Genomic DNA, 26,328 nt, shown 5'->3' on the forward strand with positions numbered 1-26,328 from the left:
TGAGCTGATTTACATAGTAAAATAAATACTTATAGTTATTGAAATGTTCCCATATTTTTTCATCTAACAGTAATAATTAAGACATAATTCTGATGTGAGCTGATTTACATAGGAAAATAGTTATAATTATTGAAATGTTCCTATATTTTTTCATGTAACAGTAATAATTCTGACATAATTTCGATGTGAGCTGATTTGCATAGTAAAATAAATAGTCATAATCATTAAAATGTTCCAATATTTTTTCATCTAACAGTAATAATAATAACATAATTTCGATTTGAACTGATTTACATAGTAAAATAAATAGTATATATTCATCTATTATTTCAAAATACTTATTTAGGCATACAATAGTTATACGTTAATGTCAACAAATCATTTTTTCATGCCAGCTTTGACGAATGAACCATCATGTTTTCACCTTATTCACCCTGTAGTACATTTGGCTTAAGCTTGTAGCAAGCGCTAATCTATTTACCGTTAGTCTTTGTCGGCTTTATCTAATGAAACAACACGAAAAAAAAACTCAGGGCCAAACTGCCGGCCATCCGGCATGAGAGTTTAGCCGGCCGAACGCTCTTCGTGCTAACATGGCGATTTATTTCAATTTGGGCAGTGGCACGGGGGCCCCGCCGGGAGCCCGGCACCCCGGCACCCCGGCACCCCCTCTCCCTGTCAGAAAATTTGAAACTAATGCGCCTCCGAGGCTCCCCGTGCAATAAAAGAGCGGTCCCGCCGCTGCTCTAAAACATCACATTCTAAGCACTGCGGTCTCGCCGTCATTGTCTTTCTCAAATAGCTTGTTTGCTAGTTTTTTGGGGGTCAGCACCTGCACCAATTGAGAAAAGGATCTATTCAGAAGTCAATACTTTTATTCAATCAAGAATCCGCTATCACTCAAGTGTCGAATTGAATTCGGTCCGGCCCACCACGTCATGAAAACTGTAACTTATCGTATTTTCTCGCATATAAGCCGTATTTGTAACTGGAAAAAATGCTGACTTAATCAAGGCTTATATGCGCACAAATTAGACTTGACATGCACGGAACTGCAAGGTGACAAAGACGAAACGCCATGACGCTAAAAAATGCGGCCGATACGGTCATTTATTTAAAAATAGAGAAAAGATAAATCGATAAATCGCTAAACAAAGTTTATTTTGACATCTATGAATGAAATTCAAGAAGAAAAATTAAACGTATCTTGCATAAACGTGAAAAAAACTCACTTGTGCACATTCAGGGCGCCGCCATCTTACCTCGGGATGACAAACTAGACCGCTACGGACACACTTCCTGGTTGTACTGCTCACGTGACTTCCTTTTTTAATTTGTCTACGTGCAAGCAACACCCTTTGCAATCCAGCAGACGATCCTTTCGATTCATATAGAATCTCAGAAATACCACGTGCAATGATTTTTCTCAAGATTTTCCCTTCAAAGTAACACATTTGTACTCCCTATTAAAACCATGAATATGGACGTGAAAATTGTGAACAAGGGGGCGGCTTATACGCGAGAAATTGTAAAATTGGACAATTTTAAGGCCATTTTAAGGCTACGGCTTATATGCGAGAAAATACAGTAAATACACACGGCACATACACACTGAGAGAGGACAATTTTAGGGAATGTGATTTAATGATTTGCGCTATTTGAAACTTTACTGTGGACTTTTTTGTGGACTTGTGGGTGTTTAGAGCCAGTCTTGTGCGCCAAAGCAAGTGTGCTGCAGTTTGTTTTGGGGGGAATCCAAGCAATGTGCACGTGTTTTCTCCAGCGTAGCGCATCTGAGACCATGTCCTCTTCCCAAGTCTGTTTGAAGGCAAGACACCATGCCGCTTCGGCCTAATTAGTCCCCGGCAACCCCCGTGTTCCTTCATCAACGTGTAGTGGTGAGAGAATTGACTGGGAAAATTCATGTTATAATATGTTCAAAAATACATGGAGTATTTTTCAATGGGGGTGATGGTGCTGGACTTTTTGATTTTGTGGATATTGTGTTTGGATTATTAGCCTTTTTTTGTTTGATTGTCTGTATTGTTGTTTTTGTTTTGCCTTAGAATGGCCCGGTGTGGAGTGGTTAGTGCGTCAGGCTTGCAGTTTTGGGGTCGAGGGTTCGATTGTATCAAGGAGGGGACAAATAATAAATATGTATTTTTTTTCCCGCGTTTTAAACGAAGTTGTCCAATATTAAAGGGATATAAGAAAATCTGTTTTGCGTACAAGTTATGGTTAAATATTTAAAAAAAAAATCAACAAACAAACGCCAATGTGATGAATTGAGCTCTCTTGATAGTAATTTTATTGACTTTTATGGTCTTTGTTTGTTTCACTAATGCAATCGTGAATATATAAAGTATAAAATGCATATGTATTTGTTTTTAGAATATGCCTCTGGATTATTTTTAGATGTTAAATAATGGAATGCGACAAATTTAGCTCTCTCGATTGTGATTTTGTTGACTTTTATTTTATCGAATATAAAGTATTGTACTGCATATGTTATTTTTTGCAATATACGTCAGGATTATTTTGCTATTTGTAGCCCATAATGCTTTCATTGAGAGTAAGCGGTATTAAAAATGAACAAATGAACATTTTCATTGACATTTATAGACATCAAAACCATTTTAATTGTAGTGTGACATTGAGTGAATGTGTTTCATTGCCTTTGACAGCAATAGGTGTCCAATCCAGTTTGGCAAGTCCTCTTGGTTAAAATTGGACATCTTTCACTGTCAATGGCAGCAAATTAGTTAATACTTTCAGATGAGTAAATTCGTTTTGAAAACCCGATGATTTTGACCTGATTCCGATCTTCTGAAAATGAAGTTATCAGGCTAGATTTTAAATCACATCACAAATCAAACCACACACCACTCTATTTTTATTTTATTTTAAATATTTATCTAGTATTGGTACTTGTGTAGCATTTATTTAGTGATTATTTGTCTGTTTGTTTGTTGTTGTTATTTCTGCACTTTGTAGTGAAGCTTTAAATCTCATTAGAGTTGTATAATGACAATAAAAGCATGTCATTCAATTCGATTCAATATAAGATTTTTCTAACATTGTTTTGTTTTTAACTCATTGGCTATTTGACAGTGAGCTCAAAAGGATGTTTTATTTTGGAAGGCTGAGTTGGAGTGATTTTTTTTTTCTCCAAACCTAGCAGATGTGTTCAATCAGCTCATTAGATGAGAAGCAAGCAAGATGACATCTGACTCTTTACCATGTCTGCCCTAAGGTCACCACAAAGGGCTACTGGATGGCTGCATTTCACTTGTCAGGCTCTTCATCAAAGTGCCAGACCCAGTGATTCATTAAGGGCAATTCCAGGGCGACCTGTTCCGGACCAAATGTGCCAGAATTTCACATTTGATTGGCAAAAATAACCTGGCAGCCGCAACTGTTTGGAAGCTAGCAGTAGTCGACACTCGCTGCAAAGCAAAGAACATCAACAAGTGGTAAGTCATTTCAATGATCTATATATATACATATTTATACACACATATACATATATATATACACACACACATATACACATTTTCACATTTACACATATGCACATTTACACGTATACACGTTTACACAAATACACATATACACAAATGCACAAATGCACATACATACACACATACACATACATACATACACACATACATACACACATACACACACACACATACACACACACACACATACACACACACACACACAGATACATACATACACATACACACATACACACACATACATTTTTATATTTTTCAATAGTCATTTGAATCGAAAAAAAAATCATTTTGCTGGAATTAAATTTTATTTATTGAGTATAATACTCTTGATTGTGCCACCCGGCTGCCAAAATAAGTGAAATTATACATATGATCACTTGTTTCTTTGTCCTAAAATATTTCTGCCACACATTTTGAGTTATCCAATGAATTGAACTAATTGGCTAATAGCTGCAGCTGTAAAGTTAATAATATGCACTTGATGAAATGATTTGATTTATTTTGCATGATTAGGTTTGCGGGGGTGAACTGAAATGATCCATTGTGTGAATTTAGGGTCTCAAGTGTGTGTTTAGACGTCATTATTCCAAGATTCAACGTTTCTATTCTCAGTTCTCAACTTTTCCATTTCCCGTATGTAATATTCATGTTTTAATATTTTTTTAGAATGCCTATTTATAGTACCACGTGATGGCAGTGAGTAAAAACCCTTGATTAACCTGTGGAATAGACAGTGGGTTAAAGTAGATTTATTTTTGTGGCTCATACATGATATCATCGTGTAGGTATAAGAGATGTGTGATATTACATTGATAGGTGCTATCTTGGCAGTGAGTGGTTTGAATTTTTATGTCAGCATTCAGATTTCGGGGTGTTGGGAGCAACACTTTTTTCTGAGGTATGTCAATTTTACAAGTTATACAGTGGTACCTCGAGATACGAGCTTAATTCGTTCCGGGACTGAGCTTGTATGTCGATTTTTTTTTCGTAACTCAAACGAACGTTTCCCATTGAAATGAAGTAAAAACTAATTAATTCGTTCCAACCCTCTGAAAAAACACCAAAAACAAGATATTGGATTGGAAAAATATTTTTATTTGTTCTAATTCGCCATCTATTAACAAAGTAACACATAACTGGTGGTTTAATAGTATACTAAAATGTGTTTAATAGTACTAAAATTAGACGGATCGAGCGGAGGGGAAAGAGAAACCTTTTGCACGGCAACGCGCTCGTAACATAACCTAAACAAATTTAAATGAACTTGGATTACGATGCAGACACATTCAAAAATAAGTTTAATCGAACCTTACACTAAACTTAATGCTAATTTTGTTTGACATTTTGATACCTTTCTTCTCCCGGGTTGGCTCTTTTTGCCCCGCCTCCATGCTGACTTTCAGTCAATATCGAGGGTTGTTTGAGTTTGTATTCCCTTCAAAATATTCCCAAAATGATGCACACAAATGTCCCCACAATAGGATAACGCACGACCACTTGCCAACGAGAAGTAGTATATACGCCATTTGCACTGACTAACGGGAAAAAAACACTGAAAAAAAATGCAACGCTCCGCCCAGTGCTCGCAGAGACATTACAAAGAGGGAGTTGCGACCAGAGACATTACACGAGGGAGTTGCGGGAAGAGAGCCAGTGGCCATGATGTTCTTATGAGCAGCATCTCTCGTCCGCTGTCCGCTCGTATATCAAAATTTGTCTCGTATCTCAAGATAAATATCAGCTCAAAATTTTACTCTTATCTCAAATTTCTCGTATGTCGGGGCACTCGTATGTTGAGGTACCACTGTATTTGTTCACTTCTTTGCGGCTTTGAGATTGGACTCGGTGAAGCTCTTGAACATGTGCTATTCGGATTTGTAATAAAATTAAATCCGTGGCAAGCGGAGCAATGTTTTGAAAATGCCCTCAGGACTGAAAGAGAGAGTTGTTTGGAGAATTGCTACAATTTTCAGCGCCGACTGCAAAAAGTGTTCGAGTGAGCTGACATGAGTTTCTTAACCTTATTTTTATTTTGTCGATGTTCTGAAGGCTTTTGGTGGGATCATTTAGATTTGTGATCTTAGTGACTGTGAGTCAACTAATGGGTGTTTCGTAATATTTGTTTTGACAGCGGGGTTGTTTTGCCTTGCTTGACCTGGAGTGAATGGCTTTTCCACTTGGTTTAAATGGACATTGTTCCTGATTGGTTGATTAGTTGCAACAGTTGGCATGGAAACAAATGCCTGTTCAGTGCTTTTTCGCTAAAGGGGAAGATATTGGTCATGATAAAAACAATTAAAAAAATGTTTGGTACTGTGCTATCATTGCGCTTTGTGATTGAAAACCGATTTTTTTTTTATTTAAAAAAATATATATATAATCTATTACAGTTTTTTTACACACTAAATGATTGGATATCAACAGGGTATTAAAAAAAGTGAATGATTAAGATTCAACTGATGAATAACTATGGAAGTTGTAATAGTTGAAAAAAATATAATGGTTTGCCTCTGCATAGTTGAAACAGATGATGGATAATGGGAACAGTCATTTTGGTCTATCAAATCACATCATGGTGTTTAGCAGAAAAATTGCTAAAAAAGTGAATGTTTAAGATTTACATTGATTCATAACTATGTAAATGGTAATAGTTAAAAAAATATATAATGGTTTGCCTGTGCATAGTTGAAACCAATGATGGATAATGGGAACAGTCATTTTGGTGTATGAAATCATATCACGGTGTTTAGCAAAAAAATTCTAAAAAAGTGAATGTTTAAGATTTACATTGATTCATAACTATGTAAATTGTAATAGTTAAAAAATATATAATGGTTTGCCTCTGCATAGTTGAAACCGATGATGGATAATGGGAACACTCATTTTGGTGGATGAAATCATATACGGTGTTTAGCAGAAAAATGCTAAAAAAGTGAATGTTTAAGATTTACATTGATTCATAACTATGGAAATTGTAATAGTTAAAATATATATAATTGTTTGCCTCTGCATAGTTGAAACCGATGATGGATAATGAGAACGGTCATTATGGTGTATGAAATCATATCACGGTTTTTAGCAGAAAAATTGCTAAAACAAAGTGAATGTTTAAGATTTACATTGATCGATAACTATGGAAATTGTAATAGTTGAAAAGAATATAATGGTTTGCCTCTGCATAGTTGAAACCGATGATGGGATGGAAGTTAAGGAACAGGCAGGATTCTATGGTAAAACAATAGTCCATTCAGATGCACTAATTTTTCAACTTCTCTCCATCAAGACTCACTACGTTGTGCCCATTAATACTCGTTTTGTTGGGCTACGTGTAAAAGGCACGTCGCTATATTAGCGCTATGTTTTCTGCTTCAGTTTCGGAGATCTCTGCATAAAATCCCAATATTGACGATGCTGTAATTCGTCCCTTGCACTGTTGGGGCATTGTGAAAATTTAGCAGGAACTCTGTGGAATAAAAGAACATTTTATTTCCTTTTTTAATACACTCTTTTATGCTCCGAACACATTATTTATGAATGCCGGGGTACCGTATAGCACATGCGACCTTGGCGCCGGGGGAAAGTTAACCGTTTACGGATTGTTTGCTCCCGCCTGATGCGTGAAAGCGGTGCGTAATGGAAGGCATAAAATAATAAAGTCAACAATAAAGTCAAACATGCAGAGTGGATACTTGGCTCGGCTCACTTTCGACTCCGTCATATTTTTCCGCCTTTTTATTGGCCGGACTTTTTAATAGTCGCCGAGTCGAAGGCAGAAAATAAAAGACGACGGAGTGTTTAAACGGCGTTACACGCCGAAGACAATGGCGCCGCGGCGTCATGGCGTCTAATCTGATGCCGGTCTTTGATGGTAATCTGGCGGCGTGGCGCTTTCTTCTCAATCTCTCATCGTAATCCTCTAGATTTCTACTTATCGACGCAGATGTTGGACGCTACGCGTAAAAGCTAGCGTCGGTTTGGTCGTTAATTGCAGCTTGACCTTTGGAATTGTTAATGTTTGCTGTTGTCGTTTGAAGTGTTTTTAGATGGAAATATAACGGGAAGAGTCGTTTTGGTGGGATGAAAGTATATCATGGTGTTGAGCAGTTTGTTAGCATAATGGAAATTAGCATTAGCGTTCAGGTTATTGTACAAATTGGTCTTATTTTTGGTCATAACTGCTTCCAAGATCACATTTTATTTTGGTTAGCTAATGCTTTTTTGTAATCGTAGTTTTTGTTTTGAAAAATGCTATCGAAATACAGCTGAGTTAAGAGAGAATAATGCTAACTGCTTCGTCGTTTGTACTGTTTTAGCATTAGCGATTAGCGTTCAGCAGTGACAAGCGATTTTAAGTGGATGACTTCAATTATGCGGGTGTAGATTTTTTTTGTGGCTTTACTCTGTTAAAAATCTGTTTCTTGGTTGTCCGTATCTTCTTGGTGTGTGATTAGCATTAGCTTAACATATCAATTTCAAATGTGAAAATTAGCATGTTGAAACATAAAGCGTATTATTTTTAAGTTGTGATATGTTGAAATATGTTTTTTTTCTTATTGAAAATATACATTGCTAGCAACTGCTCTCAATAAAAATGCGTACAGTGGTACCTCAACATACAAGCAATTTGAGATATGAGTAAAATTTGGGGCAAATATTTATCTTTTCTGGTGGCAACTCCCTCGTGTAATGTCTCTACGAGCACTGGGCGGAGCATTGCATTTTTTCTGTGTTTTTTTCCCGTTAGTCAGTGCAAATGGCGGAGCGATCGCTAATACGAGAGGAGTATATACTATTTCTCGTTGGCAAGTGGTCGTGCGTTATCCTATTGTGAGAACATTTGTGTGCATCATTTTGGGAATATTTTGAAGGGAAGACAAAAGCAAACAACCCTCGATAGGTTGCATCTGAAAGTCAGGGTGGAGGCGGGGCAAATAGAGCCAACCCGGGAGAAGAAAGGTATCAAAATTTAACACAAAATTAGAATTACGTTTAGTGCAAGGTTAGATGAAACTTATTTTTGAGTGTCTGCATTGTAATCCAAGTTCATTTAAATTTGTTTATGTTATGTTACGAGCGCGTTGCCATGCAAAAAGTCTTCCCTCCGCAAAATCCGTCTAATTTTAGTACTATTAAACACATTTCAGTACTATTAAACCACTAGTCATTTGTTACCTTGTTAATAGATGGCGAATTAGAACAAATACAAATATTTTTCCAATCCAATATCCTGTTTTAGGTTTTTTTTTTCAGAGTTGGAACAAATTAATTCATTTTTAGTTCATTTGTATGGGAAACATTCATTTGAGTTACAAGTACATCGACATACGAGCTCAATCCCGGAACGAATTAAGCTCATATCTCGAGCTCCCAACAGTGATCTGACCAATTTCATTTTGACGATTTAAATCAAACTTTCCTAAGAAAATATTACCTCACCCAACATTTCCATTTCCGTTTTTCCGGCATTTCAGTATTCCTCTCCAAATCCTACACATACAGAATCTCCCTTAAAACATTTCCTCGTTAGCCTTAGCATTAGCATTCCACCTCCCACCAACTGAACCCCAAATGCAGAAAATCCCTTCAAACCTCCAAAACAAATCATTAAAACGATGTCATTTCATTACTATCCTCGACTTAACACGATCTCCTAAGCATATCCCCGTCTTCAACGAAAACCCTACCCATCGCTCCGACGCCGTTCCCCCCGCGTGCGCACACTGGTGCGCGCCCCCGTGCTGTAATCACACTTGACTGCATGCAGCTTCTGCAGGTGTCAGTACGACAGCAGCCAGTAGGAGGGACTCTGCCGCCCCCAACTTCTCATTCGATGCCTCTCTCTCTCTCTCTCTCTCTCTCTCTCTCTCTCTCCCCCGCCATCCCCCCATGCGAGCCCCTCTTTCCCTCCTCCTCCCCGCTCATCTCTCCATCCGTCCACTCAGTCCTGCTCCAGCATCTCGCGGAGGAGAGAGCAGCATCGTGGACGGTGCGCCACCATGCACGTTTGCCTGGAGATTTCTTCCACTTTATGACTCCTTTTTTTTTTTCATTTTCAATTTGCTTTCCCAACCACTCTTCTTCTCCCCCCTTTCGTCCGTGTGGATAAAAATACCCGCGTATATCGATATTTATATGCGAGGAGGCAAGGACACGGCCAACAGAGCATCCTCTGTTCTCTTAAGGAAGGACACCCAGGACCTCGTCTTCTTCTTCTTCTTCTTCTTTTTTCTTTTCTTTTCTTCTTCTGGTGATTTCCATCATGGATCTATGCCCGGACCCGCCGCGGATTTGCCGAGGCTGGCGGCTTTTCTCGGTCCTCCTGCTCCTCAGTCTCCTCTTTCGGGACCACCTGAGCTCCATGCTGGACTGCCCCCCGACGTGCAGCTGCTCGCCCACCGAGATCTTTTGCAATAAGTCGGACAGCGGACGTTTCTTCCCGCTCTTGGCCGTCCAGGACGGCGCCGGGGGGAACGTCAGCGGCGCCGTGGACATAGCCGACTTGTTCAAAAACATCACGTCCATGTGAGTACACCTCACTTTTTTGGGGGGCGATTCATTCGCGCGGTAAAGGGGAGGGCGTCCTAAAAGTTGCACCCCCGCAGACCTCTTCATCAGAATCGTCTTCATCCGTTTTTTTTTTTTTTTCTGGAGGAGGAGGAGGAGGATGTTGCGTCCGCGTCCAACCGCTCCGACAGATTGCGCCAAATGGAACAGAAATAAATGGCGCAGTGAGGTCAAGCCGTTCCGTATCACGACCCACCACCGCCCTCCTTAGGGAACACCCCACCTTTGCGTGAACTTGAGACAGATCCGAATGCGGGTTAGCGGCAAAAAAAAAACACTTGTTAGTGACATGGCGTGCGGGGAAATGTGCCGGATGCAGCTTTTTTTTGGGGGGGTGGCCGCGGGTAGACGTCGAACTCGGGTCGGAGATTTCCATCTTGGAAACTAGCAATGTTTTGCGCTAAAAGTGATAAATAACACTTGTGGTGTTGCGTTGTGTGGGAAATTGTGCGGGGTTTTGAGTTAAAATGCCCTCACAGGTGATATTGTTTAAATTAAATGGGCAGTTAGAGTTTTTAAGACATTTGCGTGGTTAAACTTGTGGTGTTTAAATATGAGGTTCATTTGGGAAAGTCTAATGTTGCATTCGAGAATGTGGTTTTTTTTGGGATTGAAAAATCTGGCTTGAAAGGTGACCTTGTGTCAGATTTCATTTTTTTTGTGGGTTGAAGTTTGCTGCGATGGGGTACCTTAATATGTAATAAGCCCACTTGGTGATTTGGACACGCCCACTTGGCAATAGCCAGGCGGAGTCAGATTGTAAACACTTGCACCGACGCAACCAATGGCCAATCAGAGGTAGGGGATAAAATTAGGGATGTACCAATTATATATTTTGGCACGTGTCCGAATAATAAATCCCGATCTCGGAAATCCATGCAAATTTTTTCGGGTGGTTTTACATTTTCAAATATATTTTTCAACATTTATATGCATAAATGTGGTTACCATTTAATTTTTGGGGGGGAATTTAGTGCAACAAAAACAAAGATTGCAAATTTTTTGGAGGGTTTTAAATTTTAAAAATATATTTTTTAAGTTATAGCCATAAATGTGGTTACAATGAAGCGGGGGAAAAATCATATGTTTTGGTTTTTCTTGGAACAAAAACAAAGATTGCAAATATTTTTTGGGGTTTTAATTTTTTTTAATTAGAGCTATAAATGTGGTTACAATGAAGTGGGGATTTTTTTTTCTTTTTCTTGGAACTTTGCGCAACAAAAACAAAGATTGCAAATATGTTTAAAAAAAAAAAAAGAAATCAAGTTATTCCGCTAATCTGATAAATAGATTAGAAGTCAATCACTGTCAATGGCGGCTCATAATTTAATACTTAAATAAAAATAACTTAAAAAACCCAACAACGAGATCAGGCTTGATTTTACGATCACACCATATTAAAAATATTAAAAATAATTCAAATGAATTTTCTATCAATTATTTTTGTTTTAACCTAATTGAAAAATATGAAACTTTATATTAACCGAAATAGAACAAAGCAATTTATATACTATATATTTTGACATTTTCTTTGAGTTCCACTTATTGTTATGATGCAGGAGGCTGCCATTTTTATTTTATTTAATTTTTTTTATTTGACTTTGTATAATTTTGTGTAATTCACCTGAGCCAACATGTTAAAGTTGAAGTTTAAATGGCAATTTTCCTTCCTCAAAATTTCCGAAAATTATTTTTCAACAAACTTCTAAGCCTAGCTTTTTATTTTTTTTAATTTGTTTTATTTTTAAAGAAACACAAGCATTCACGCTAGTTCATAGCGGGTTGTCGTGAGTGAAAGCACAACGCAAAAGCCCCGCGGGGGGCTCCCTCATTTCCATACGAAGTCGCTCCGGAAGGAATTCCCACGCATAAAAACGACACCCACATTCCTCTTCTGCGTTCTCATTTAACCTTTTTTTTTATTCACCATTTCATTTACTGTGCGCCACTAGAGGGTACCCTGCATCCTCTTCCTCTTTTTTTCCCCTGCGTCTCTCTCTATCTTCCCTAATCGTATTAAAAGGTAAAAAAAAAAAAAAAAAACAGAACGCAGAGGACATGAAAGCGCCGGCACCCTCGGTGATTACCGTGACCCCGTGCGGCACGTCATGATTAATTCATGGGGTAACCTGTTGGCGTCGTTTATTGCCTGTTGTCCAACCCGCTTGCAACGGAATGTTGGCTTGCTTGTTTTATACTTCAAAAAATTTAAAGGGGCAAAACTCATTAGAATTAGCATTTTTTAACCTTTTTTTTGTGGTTTAGAACAAGGGTGTTAAACTCGGGTTAGTCCGCGGGCCGCATTAACGTCAACGCCATATTTTAGGTTTATTTAGATATTTTTTTAAATTTGATTAAAAGAACGGGATCAAAAGCCCTAAATACTTTATAGATCTAAAACAATGTTTAATAATTTGTTTTTCATTTCAAAAGGAAACAATTTTCTTTAATTATGTTCAATAACAAAGTGGAACACAGAAAATATTTTTATAGATTAATTTTTAGATTTTACAAAATGATTTTTGAAATAAATAGCCAAAAACATGGATTAAAAAATGCAGTTATTGATTTAAAAAGGGGAAAATCAGGATATGTAATATACATCTATATACATATACATCTTTATTAAGCGATATAAAAACTACAAATGACCGTGGAATGAATTAGAGAATTTTACATATAAAGTACACCTCTACTTACGAAATTTTCAAATTGGTAGTTGTGTGAAGACCGTGGAACGAATTAGAGAATTTACATATAAAGTACACCTCTACTTACAAAATTTTCAAGTTGGTAGTTGTGTGAGGACCGTGGAACGAATTAGAGAATTTACATATAAAGTACACCTCTACTTACGAAATTTTCAAGTTTCTAAAAAAGTCTTGCAACCAATTAATTTCGTAAGTAGAGGTACCACTGTATTATGAAAAATTTAAAAAATCATGGTGGTAGTTAAATATGCAATAATTATACACTATATTAATTATGGATTCTTCCTGCTTTAAATTGGTCAGTTTACAAATTCTATTTATTCCTTGGACTGGGTGAAAAAAACCTAAGCGTACCTCCCCCAAATTTACACGTAGTTTGCCCCATTATTTCAATAGTCTAAATTTGACTGTGCTGAAAAATATGAATAAATGAAATTATAGTCATCCAAAGGCAAGTTTCCATCTCGTCAGCCAGAAGACAAACATGGCTGCCGTTAGCGCGTGCCCCCGGAACAAGTCGTCCTCGACCCTCTCTGTGAAGATGGCGTTTTTTTTTTGCCAACAGGCCGTCGAAAAGAAAAAGTGGAAAGTCTAGTAGATAATTTTTTTTTTTGCTTAGCGGCAGTCGGCCTTTTCCTTTTTTTCCCCTGAAGTGGAGGAGATAAGGCTCGGTCGGCTGTCGCACTTCAAGATAAAGAAACACAATTTTCAGCTTGACGCTGACGTGTCAGACAGGTTGCGGTTAAGTGTTGTTTATTCGCACTTTCTAATTAACACCTCTTGTAAGCCCGGGGGATTTTTTTTTCCGTTGCGTAGGTGCTTTAGCAATGTGGCACTTTCTTCATAATGGGTGAAAATATGCCCCAATTTGGGGTAAAAATGGCCTTAATGATCATCTCGTAGTGGCATGAAATTCAATTTGGGTGCATTGCTAGAGCGCCGTAGAAGAAATATTTCAATTCCTCCTCTGACTTCCCATTTGTGTTGACATACAGTCGTAACTCTACTTACAAAATTAATTGGTTCCAAGACTTTTTTTCTAACTTGAAAATTTCGGAAGTAGAGGTGTACTTTATATGTAAATTCTGTAATTGGTTCCACGGTACTCACACAACTACCAATTTGAAAATTTTGTAAGTAGAGGTGTACTTTATATGTAAATTCTCTCATTTGTTCCACGGTCCTCACTCAACTACCAACTTAGAAATTTCCTAAGTAGAGGTGTACTTTATATGTAAATTCTTCTAATTCGTTCCACGGTCCTCATACAACTCCCAACTTGAAAATTTCGTAAGTAGAGGTGTACTTCATATGTAAATTCTCTCATTCGTTCCACGGTCCTCACACAACTACCAACTAAACCCTTTAAAATTGGTCAGTGTCCCAATTTTGTATGAAAGATCTGAGGAAACACACAAAATGAGAGAACATGATAAGTAAATGATTTTTTAATGTCTAAAAATAAATAAAGCACATGAAAATGTGCCCTGTGCCGCTGAAATATCTCCCTCCGTGGCCGTTTTAGATGTAATACTCGTGTTTGTCTGCCAGATGGCGGCGAGAGCCCGTTCTACTTGGGCCGAAAGCCATACACTTTGTAGTACATTTTAGACTTTTACGTGTGCCCTATGTGTGTGTGTGGAAATGTGCCACTTTGCATTTGTGGTTTTTAATCGCTTAATAAGGGGAATTCAAAATAAAATAATGGATACAAAAAAATGCATTCACTTTCTGGGAGATTTCGTAACTTGGATCTTTTTCGTATCGCGAGTCACTCATTTGCATATAAAAAAAATTGTAACTTGAAACAGACATTCGTAAGTTGAGGTATGACTGTTCTGTTAAAAAATGTTATGGGTGATGCTAACAAAAGTCTTTAAATAGACATGACTCAAATTCGTATTTGGCATTTGGTACATATTTTTGTTTTTTGGTTGTTTAAGAAGCCTGATTTAACAATTTAATCCATTTTAAACCCAAACCACTAAATAATTGACAGCAAATGGAAATTCTCTGAGCCTGGAACTGAACCATAGGACCAAATTTTAATTTGTCATAAATTTGTATCACATGTACAAAAAATACAGTTCATTTATCAAATATAATAAGTTTGGCTAATTACGTTTTAGGATCTTCACCAGGAAAACCTGTTTCCCACGCCAATTGTTTTTGAAACCCGGGTAAAGCCAACCTGTCTATGACAGTGTTTGATGAAGACCAATTTCTGAATCCTTCATCCTCATCGTCACCGCCATTTTCTTGTCACAGCGCTCCGCTGATGCACTAAACTCGTTTAAAGAGCTCGCATCAATTTATTTTATACCCAGTTGGAAAAGTAGCCATAAAGAGAACCCCCCCCAAAAAAACATAATATCATGCAGCATCCCATAATCACGCCACTGGGATTTATCTGTAGTCACACACATCATTAAGATGACATCATCAAGTGTGCAACTTGCAAAATAGTCGTGCAGAGGTTTGTTTCGTATTTTCTTTTACGATAACAACGAGCGACGATTTGCGGGCGATGACGAGCTATTAGCTTTGTTTAATGCGTCTGGAAAGCTAAAATTGCACTTTTATTTGGACATTCATGTCGTAATGTTTTCAACTCTTTGGCTTTGATTATTGTTTCCATTATTCCTACTTTTCTTTGAAGCTTTTACAGTTTATACACTTTCTTTCTCCCCTCATTTCAAGACACGGAACAATAATAGTTTCTTAGCTGCTAATGAAACGGGACATAAAAGTTGTCTTGATATGGTCTGTTTGTTTTTGTTGCCTGACAGGATCATTTTTCCGTTAGACGGTTGAAAGATACACGAGAGGAATTAGGTTACGTCAGCCTATTTCTATATTTAAGCATTGATACAACTAGTGAGGCATTTTCTTGATGGTCAGAATGAGATTAGTTTGATCTTTTAATAAGGGACAGCACATATTAATGAACATTTATATTCATGTTAATGAACATATACAGTGGAACCTCGAGATATGAGCTTAATTCGTTCCGGGACTGAGCTCGTATGTCGACTTACTCGTAACTCGAGCGAACGTTTCCCATAGAAATGAACTAAAAACAAATTAATTCGTTCCAACCCTCTGAAAAAACACCAAAAACAGGATATAAATCAGGATAAGTTTAATCTAACCTTACACTAAACTTAATTCTAATTTTGTTTTAAATGTTGTTACCTTTCTTCTCTCGGGTTGGCTCTATTGGCCCCGCCTCCACCCTGACTTTCAGATGCAACCTATCGAGGGTTGTTTGCTTTTGTCTTTCCTTCAAAATATTCCCAAAATGATGCAGACAAATGTCCTCACAATAGGATAACGCACGACCACTTGCTAACGAGAAGTAATATATACTCCTCTCGTATTAGCGATCGCTCCACCATTCGCACTGACTAATGGGAACAAAAAAACACTGAAAAAATGCAAGGCTCCGCCCAGTGCTCGGAGAGACATTACACGAGGGAGTTGTGACCAGAAAGACAGTAGCCATGATGTTCTTATGAGCAGCCTCTCGTGTCTGCTGTATGCTGGTATATCAAAATTAGTCTCTTATCTCAAGATAAATATTTGCCCGAAATTTTACCCGTATCTCAAATTCCTCATATGTCGGGGCACTCGTATGTCGAGGTACCACTGTATATATGTAAATCTGTAAGATTGTAGCCGAGGGCTAATTTCCATCCTTACTCCCTTGTGTAGGTTGAAGGTAAACGATGACACTTACTAGACATACACAGGCGTAGCACAGTTTTAGACAGCGTTGTGATCACAATTTTGTTAGTCTAACATCAGGGCTTTAAGATGATTGGCCAAGAGGTTCAGAGACAGGAGTTCAGGTATGTTAATTGGTATTGACTTCTAGTTATGAACAGAGAAGATGCTTTGGCTAATTTAGCACTCTTTTCGAAGGGAGCTACACAGTCACCTCTAGAGCCAGCCCTTGTTGATGTGTTGGAATGTATTTTACAAAATATTGCAGTGGAGGAGGAGCTTTGTGTTGGAATTTTTTTGGGGGGGGACGGTCGGAACGACTGAAGTTGCAGAGAAGTGGACTATTTCAAATCTGATTTAGGTCACGTTTGTATTTAGTTCCAATCCGTTATGGGTCATAAAAGTTTTCAAAAAGAACTCTTAAGTCTCCCAAATCGGAATTTAGAGGACGGGAGTGCACATTACCGTTAGCGCTTGAACTCTCCTTTTGGGCTTGAGGCCAGTCGTAAAAAAATTATGATTTATAATGCCCCGTTTTCTTTCTGTTGGCCCAAATTAGCGTAGCATAGTATGCTAATCTCATGGCTGAGACTTAAAGCAAAGTGACAATATGCATCTGTGCGTGGGTTCTATGAATACATATAAAATGTAATGTAATAAGGAATCTTTAAGTAAACTGGGATTATTTATGTCTCTTATTTTTCCTCTTTTGGAAATAATAAAATTATGTGGGTCAGCACGTGCCGGACTGCCAACTAGCACAAAATCGGAATACTTGAATTGGGTTCAAGGAAAAAGGCTTTCTGAACCGACACACCCGAAGACTAAATATGATGAAAATATAGGATTTCGGATTGATGCGTTTTGGCCTGAAGCTAGCGTTAGCGATAGCTCTCGTCTGGTAGCCAAAAAAGTATGCTAAAATCTGGCCAATCTGTTAAAAAAACAAAAAATGTTTTCCCAATGCAAACTCGTCCAGGAAACAAATGATTTGGCTCCTCCCTCTTACATGGAAAATTCTACAAGAATAGCGCACTTTCTCATAACTAAACGACAAAAGCAACATCTGTTTACTTAATCTAATTATTGAATCTTGGATCGGAACCAGTGCCAATCGCTCACATCTGAATTCAGCGCTTTTTGGGCCGTGATCCAAATGTCTTAATAAAGACAAAAGTTTGTGCCAGAAAAAGTCTGAAGAATGATAGATTGCCGGAGGATCATAATACGCTTAATTAGCTCGTCAGAAAGCGTGGGACGGGATATTTAAGCGCCATTTAATGTCATTATGCGTTCAGAGAGCCCGAGTCGATTACGGAGACGCGCCATTGTCTATGGTTTTGCCCCTCCCTCTTTGAAAGCTCGCCACCCGTGATGTGATATGATCATTATCCTAATCAATATGTTTGCCGCATTTACGCGGGGCGCCGTCCGTGGTTCGTCACGCCGGCGTTTGTGCCGAACATATGAATCATCTTTTTCAATGATGGGTTATCAGAGATTTTTATCTTGGGGTGTTTAAGTCGGCAATTTCACGATCAGATAATATTGACTTGAAAGATAATTTCATATTTGTAAATTTAACTCATTCAAGGCGACCTTGGTGCCCAAAGTCAGATGGGATAGGCTCCAGCACCCCCGCGACCCTAGTGAGGATTATATGGTTCAGAAAATGAGAAAATGACATCGGTTTGGCAGCAATCGTATTGGATTGGACGTTTGTCACCATTGATAGCAGTCAATGAGTTAATCTGCCACAATTCCATTAGATTAGATTACATTTCATTACATTACATTTCATTTCAATACATTACATTACATTTCATTACATTTCATTACATTTCATTACATTTCATTACATTTCATTACATTTCATTACATTTCATTACATTTCATTACATTTCATTACATTACATTAGATTACATTACATTACATTAGATTTCATTACATTTCATTAGATTTCATTACATTAGATTTCATTACATTAGATTTCATTACATTACATTAGATTTCATTACATTACATTAGATTTCATTACATTACATTAGATTTCATTACATTACATTAGATTTCATTACATTACATTAGATTTCATTACATTACATTAGATTTCATTACATTACATTAGATTTCATTACATTACATTAGATTTCATTACATTACATTAGATTAGATTGCATTAGATTGAATTAGATTATTGTATCAAATCGTATTGTGGTGGTCTTTTATGATATCGGCAAGTGTGATATTGTTGTCTGAAGAATCTTATCACAATGCAATGAAATTGGTTGGTTACAGTGGAAGTTCTTATTGTTGACTGAACGGTGATTACTGGAAGACTATTAGGAAGAAATTTAAAAAAAAAATCGGTAAATCAACCATCTGTTATGTCACAAAAAGTTCATGGGGTCAGGTGGCAGTTGATGACTGCCCAAAATAGCAAAAACTCGACTTTAAAGCCTTAAGAGGTCGTCGTGATTGTGATGAGAAGTAGCAAGAAACCCGATGAAACAAAGTGTCTACCTTGCCGGCCAGACGACTAAAATAGCTTGAAAAATGTGCCTAGCAGACTTTCATGTGGGATTTTTGATGGTTGCCATTTTGGATTAATATCACATTGAGCTTCATCAATTAATCATAGAACGGAGATGAACTAATGGAGTTATCCTCACATTCTCCTTAAAATTGGGATTTGGACACGAAAATCTGGAGGCATCAAAGTTTAGGCTCAAAGGCCCACATTTGATTTGAAGCTTTCTGGATATATGACATCATTTCCTCTTAAAATTGTTAGTTAAATTGAATTAATTTGTATAAAATGTTAAAAAATACTACACACACGCAAACGTTTCTGTCCATTCACATTCCGTATTTTACGGACTATAAGTTACGGTGTTTTTCATAGTGTGACTGCGCCTGCGAGTAATAATCAAGTTTGACTTCTATATATAAATATGTATTTTTTTTGTTTAGCTTCCCAAAAATGTTGCGCTGAAAAACACAGTATATATTTTCTGTTTATTAGCGAAAAAGTGAATAATGTACATTTGAAAAAAAAAAAAAAAATAACAGTGGAAAAATTATATATATATATATATATATATAATATATTTTCTGTTTATTGGTGAAAAAATGAATCATATATATTTGAACTAAAATAACAAATAATTAAAATTGCAAAAATTAGATATATATACACAGTATATATCTTCTGTTTATTGGTGAAAAAATGAATCATGTATATTTGAACTAAAATAACAAATAATTAAAATTGGAAAAATTATATATATACAGTATATATTTTCTGTTTATTGGTGAAAAAAAATGAATCATGTATATTTGAACTAAAATAACAAATAATTAAAATTGGAAAAATTATATATACATACTGTATATTTTCTTTTTATTGGTGAAAAAATGAATCATGTATATTTGAACTAAAATAACAAATAATTAAAACTGGAAAAAATAGATGTTATTTTATGTACCATGAATATATCACCCATTCATTCACTGAACCAATCAAAACAGAGAATCCATTTTATTCAACAAATTCAAAGCGTTAACCTGAAAAGTCACGCCCGAGAATTTTAATGAGGAACACACAAGTAAAAAAAAAAAGGCGCATATCGCACCCACCTCGTACCATGCATTACCCGCCCTTGCCCCATTTGCCCCGCCCCCTCCACCCCGGCCTCCTGCCGTCCTGCCTCCATATTGCACGGCTCACCTCGGGCGCTGCGAGCGCATCATCAAGTTTGCATGAACCTGTCTTGCTAGAAAACTGGGTCACGGCTCGCCATCTGAGAATTAGGAGGGGGCGCCAACGCCTTCATTGAGATGCCGGCTGCGTGTCGGCCTATGCCAGCCACCCAACTACCCCCCGCCCCGCCCCCGAGCACCAGCGCCTCCGCCGCCGGCGCATCTGCGTGCTGCCCCAGCTCCGAAAAGAAGCATACTAATGAGGCACCTTGTCCAACGCCGCCCCCGCCCCCGACCCGCGCCCATTCCGTGGTCAAAAGACGCCATTCAGAATACTGAAGGCTGTTGCTGTTTGAGACTAGATTAGAAAAGTCCTCGCCGTGGCCTTCCAGGAGATTTCTCTTGACATTTCCTGAGGGATGAAGGATATCAGCTACATAAAAAAGAGTTTAAAAACAAACTATCCAGTCAGTATAATCTTAAAAATCATTTTTTTTTCAAAGGCTCTAGGGTCAGTGATGTAATTTGGTGGCGTTTGGCTGTGGATTGGACAGGGGGTGCTAATTAGCATTAGCGGCTAGTCTTCCTAGTTTAATTGTGTCGGGCATCTATAACTAGAAATGGAATGTAATGAGGTAAATATTATGGGATGGGGGTCAAATTCGTAATGGTTTTTCAGTTTTCATTCATTTTGATTTAATTTTTAACATTGTCTTGAATTGTAATCGCTAATGTTTAATATTTTTTCAATGAAGTCTTAAGTGTCAACTTAGCAAGTTAGTTAACAATAGGGTTAATATAGGGGAATATTTTTTAATTTTAAAATATTTTTTGGGCAATTTTGTTTAATTTTTTTTTACAAAAAAGCTTTATTCCAAGCAACATGATTGGATGGCTATCACTGTCAATGACAATGAAAAAGATGATAAAACTTTTAAAAAAATACATAGTTGAAAAAAAAAATACCCCCACCCCAAAATTTTTGAAATAAATAAATAGCAAAAATTAAAATAAGTAATATGTTGGCCAAAAATTCAATAAAATGAAAAAGATTATAAGATTTTAAAAAAAGTAGTTGAAAAAAAATACCCCCACACCAAATTTGTAAAAATTAATAAATAGCAAAAATGGAAATAAGGAACATTTTGGCAAAAAATAAAATTCAATAAAATAAAATAATCTTTTATTTACATGCATAACCACTTAGAAATTGTTTATTTTCTTAGCTGGAATGAGTCAATGATTTTATTTTCACGCTCAGCCATTTGTCACCCATTTCATTGATTTAGCTTCATAATTCCTATATTTTTATATATGACTATATTTTTGGTTTTATGGCGTGCATGGCATTAGTTTTCCAGCTCTGAGGGTCCAACATGGTCTTTTTGTCACACAGTCGGCTTTTTCTATCATTTGACGCCGTTTATATCGAGATTTTATCAAAGGATCTCGGGGGGGGGGGCAAACGGGATTGGCCCTCCCTCCCCGACAAGGGGATGAAAGGACGGCACGGAATTGGGAAGGATAATTACAGGTGCCCGTCCCGCTTCACCTTCCCTCCCTCGCAGTGTTGACTGTCAATTTCCAACTGTATTTTCCTCCAGAGGCTCGATTGATCATGACTGATTGTTTGCTTGGCACACATCAGATGGCTTATTAGATCAAGCATGTCGCAATTGTTGACAGAGATGCAGAAAATGGAAACTGGAAACTGCTTTTATCTGGGAAATGTGTCGCTACACCGTACATGCGATACTTGTGTGGCTTTCTTTATGGACTTGGGTGTTCTTATGTTTAACTTTTGGTTTTAATCATTTGTTTTGTGAGAAAATATGACGGCGTTCTATCACAATGTTGTTTGTACTGGATGTAAAATTAGTTTGGGCTGCTTTTAGCTTGTTTTGTTTGGATGCTTAAAGGAAGAACTAAAGTACTAAAAAACTTTAATTACTAACATATAGGTTAGGTTAGGTTAGAACTTTATTTCATGCCGTATTCGGGAAACTTCTTGGTTGCAGTAGCAAGACAGACAAAGAAGACATTGTAGACCTAGGTAAAAAAAACTGGAGCCACAAACAGAAAGTCCACAAGGTAGGGACCTTCTGCAGTCTGAGACTGAGGTCACCGCACACACCCACATATAGTACAATCCTGTGATTGTACTTGCTTTGTATTGTCACTATACAAGTGTAATGAGATTTAAAGCTTCAACATGAAGTGCACAAATACAACAAACAAACAGGCAAATAAATAATCAATAACTAGATAAATCATCAATAAATAAGTTGTCCAAGTCCGATCAGGAAACTTGAGAGACCTTGTTCATTCGGAAGTCCAGGATGAGTTCCATGGTTTTGGAGACGTTCAGTGCCAAGTTGTTGAGAGCGCATCATTCGCTGAGTCAAAGGACTCAATAACAAACTAACAAACAGATAGATAATCAATATATAGTAATGTTAAATATTCAATAACTAAGTAGTAGTCAACATAGATAAGTAGTCACCTCAATAAGTGGTACAAAGTGACTAAAGTGGTTAGCAGTAAGTCTTGATTTAGGTATGGTGATGGCTCTTGGGAAGTGAGTGTCCTTGAGTTTGTTTGTCTTGGCTATTATGGTCCTGTAACGCCTGCCACAGGGCAGCAGATTGAAGTGGTGGAAGCTGGGGTGTCTGTTATCTTTTATGACGATCGCTGCCCTTCCTAGGCATTGGGATTTGTAGATGCTGGACAGGGTAAGTAGGGGCAGTTGATATACAAGAACATGCGAATGTAGTGAGAAGGAAAAGCTGCCAAAACAATATTAATGGTTGTGATCAAAGCATCATTGCAAAGATGTGAGACACCTATAAGTAGTTTTCCATAGTCAACATCACATCAGAATTGCAAAGTTTAATACAATTTTTTGTGTTAGCATGTAGCGGTTAGCCACTAACCACAACAGTAGTCTTTGTGCTCGGCTCGTTTATCCTTCGTAAATACCGTAAAACATTTTGAATGTAAACAAAGTCTGCTCACTTTTGGTGTTGTGGAACCGGCACCCCTATTTGTCTGAAAACCCTCACATGATTGACACCTTTGCAAACAAAACGTTTCCACTGAAGATTCGTTAAAAGCGGTTTGCTAAATTCGTCAATTATACCTTACACGAGAACATACCAAATAGCAATATGAAGATCAATACGAGGGATTTTTTTTTCAAATGACTCCACTTGTGGTTGTTGTTTACACGTCTCAAATTGGTTCTTATTAAACGGTTTCCCTAATGTCATGACCGTTGAGTGTAAACACACTGTCATTTTGGCGCCTGGTAAATATCACAGCGGCTAAAGCCTCCCTGTGAGTTTCGTTCCCCCGCTGCAGGTGCTAATTCCACCAATATTCAACACAGTAATACTAATTAGCGCGCAGATGGAGATCCGTCTCACAGGCGCAGACACATGATCCCGCTTGACCTTTTCTTTGTCACCTGACGGGGGTGTAAATCGGATTTGCTCTATTAAATTAACACTCTTGGAAAAATATCAACCTCGACTTCATCAGGATGCATCTTGAATGGGGTGGGGGGGTGTTCTCAACAAAATATTTGATTGACGACTCCTTTAGAGTCGAGAGTAAGAACTGGATTAGAATGAGGACTATATATTCATTTAACGTATCTAAATTCAGGAAATGAGAAACAAGTTCCGTCTAAGTTAAAATCATGATTTAGCATCACTAAACCAAAATGTCACAAATTGAAAACAATGACACATTAGATTAGATTACATTAGATTAGATTAGATTAGATTAGATTACATTAGATTAGATTACATTATATTAGATTACATTACATTAGATTAGATTACATTAGATTACATTAGATTAGATTAGATTAGATTACATTAGATTAGATTACATTAGATTACATTAGATTACATTAGATTACATTAGATTACATTAGATTACATTAGATTACATTAGATTACATTAAATTACATTAAATTACATTAAATTACATTAAATTACATTAAATTACATTAAATTACATTAAATTACATTAAATTACATTAAATTACATTAAATTACATTAGAATACATTAGATTGCATTAGATTAGATTACATTACATTAGATTACATTAGATTACATTAGATTACATTAGATTACATTAGATTACATTAAATTACATTAGATTACATTAAATTACATTAAATTACATTAAATTACATTAAATTACATTAGAATACATTAGATTAGATTAGAATACATTAGATTAGATTAGATTAGATTACATTACATTAGATTAGATTGCATTAGATTAGATTACATTACATTAGATTACATTAGATAACTTTATTCATCTTGTATTCGGGAAATTTCATTGTCACAGTAGTAAGAGGGTGAGAATGCAGTAATTATATAATACAATAATTATGATATTAACATTTTTACATCTCTGACGATTGTCTGTTTTTATTTTTCTCATCGTGAATTGGAATAATTGCGTTAAATGTGCACGTTATAATGTATCAAATCGTATTGTGGTGGTCTTTTACGATATCGACGTATGATATTTTTGTCTGAAGAATCTTATCTTAATGCAATGAAATTGGTTAGTTACAGTGGAAGTTCTTATTGTTAACTGAACGGTGATTACTGGAAGACTATTTGGAAGAAATAATAAAAGACGGAAATTTTTTTTCGGTAAATCAACCGATTGTTATGTCACAAAAAGTTTATGGGGTCAGGTGGCAGGTGACGACTGCCCAAAACTGCGCATAACTGTGTCCAGAAAATGAGGGTTACAATTCTATCTGTTATTTTTTTATGTGTGCAACATTTGAGTAATTCTTATTGAACGTGCGAAGCCATTAAAAATGAATATTTAATAACGTCACCGGTTTTGGAATGTCAGACATTTCCAACATATCTTAAAAAGGCTGGAAATGAAACGCCAGCTGACTCATTGCTGTTTGGCGGCATTATTTTGAATAGATTTAAACGCAATTCGAAATGCCGAAAGATGTCAAATCCATGACGGATGAACACGAGACGGACAAGTTCAACGCGGCTATAATGACTTTGTGTCGCCATCTTTGTCGTACGCCGGTTTATCTGCACGGCGGATCTTAATGGCGCTCACAAAGGCAATTACGCTATTCCCGCCCGTTCTATATTAGGCGTGTCCAAACCCTCTCTCGCCACGCCGAACGTATCAGACCCTCACGCGGAACTTTAATCTAATCGTGAGATGAAATGATTGAAGATTTGAACTCCCTTCTGTCCTTTTTAAAAGCGACTACGGAACTACAAGAGACGGGTTAGAGGTGATCTTGTTAGAATCCGTCATATCCTGGCAGCTGTGTGAAAAGACCCATTAATGGGAAAGCCGACATATCTGCCAGATCTTACGGAATGCTTTGTCCGCCGACAAAGCGGTGACAGTCTTGCTTTTTGAGGCGCCGCGCTTTAAAAAAAGAAAAAGACGGCTGAACTCTTGCGCTCGCAAGTCAAATCGATCTCGTGGCGCCGCGGGAACGCAGAGCTTCATTACCGGGACGGCCGTCTAATATTGCCGTGATCCTCTCCTCTTTTCTTACCTAATTGAATTCCGCCGTAGACGCGGCTACTCTGCTGCGGATTTATCGTATCCTGAAATTGGACGGAAGGACGTGAGCTGAATGTTTAATTCTCGTTCTTGTGATCTGTGCTTGGACCGGCGGGGTGGCCTTTCAAAGTCACGTCCGAGTTGTGATGAGTGGGAGTAGCTGGGTTTTTTATTTTAGATGTGACTGTGCTGACATACCGTAAACTGCATCTTATTGGTTGTGATCTGGATCGGTTTGTATCGATTGAGATTTCTTTAAGGTCTAGAAACAGCGCTGTTGCGTTACAAGATAAAGCGAACTGCACTCAATTCGGCTCGGAAGTGAACCGAGACCACCAATGCTTGTGGTTTGGATTGGTTAGTTTCGATTCATGTTTCTTTAAGGTCTAGAAACGGTGCTGTTGTGTTCCCAAATGAAGCGAACCGGACTGTAGTCGGCTCGGAAGCGAACTCAGACCACCTCTGCTTGTGTTTTGAATCGGTTTTTATCGATTCATATTTCTTTAAGGTCTAGAAA

The 26,328-nt window shown here is 37.3% G+C and overlaps 1 protein-coding gene across 3 annotated transcripts in view; it reads left to right on the forward strand.

Annotated features, from left to right (window-relative positions):
* The first annotated feature begins 3,213 nt into the window (after positions 1–3,213).
* ntrk3b (neurotrophic tyrosine kinase, receptor, type 3b) overlaps positions 3,214–26,328 on the forward strand; it is a 210,365-nt gene continuing 187,250 nt past the window's right edge. For 2 of the 3 annotated variants that reach the window (XM_077624894.1, XM_077624903.1), the window contains exon 1: positions 9,450–10,043. In XM_077624894.1, coding sequence (XP_077481020.1) covers positions 9,781–10,043 — 263 coding nt within the window. In that variant the 5' untranslated portion in view covers positions 9,450–9,780. Of the gene's footprint in view, positions 3,474–9,449; positions 10,044–26,328 lie in introns of those variants that run through there. The other variant, XM_077624911.1, reaches the window with a different exon arrangement.

Source organism: Stigmatopora argus, chromosome 2 (assembly GCF_051989625.1).
Source record: "Stigmatopora argus isolate UIUO_Sarg chromosome 2, RoL_Sarg_1.0, whole genome shotgun sequence".
NCBI classification, from domain to species: domain Eukaryota; kingdom Metazoa; phylum Chordata; class Actinopteri; order Syngnathiformes; family Syngnathidae; genus Stigmatopora; species Stigmatopora argus.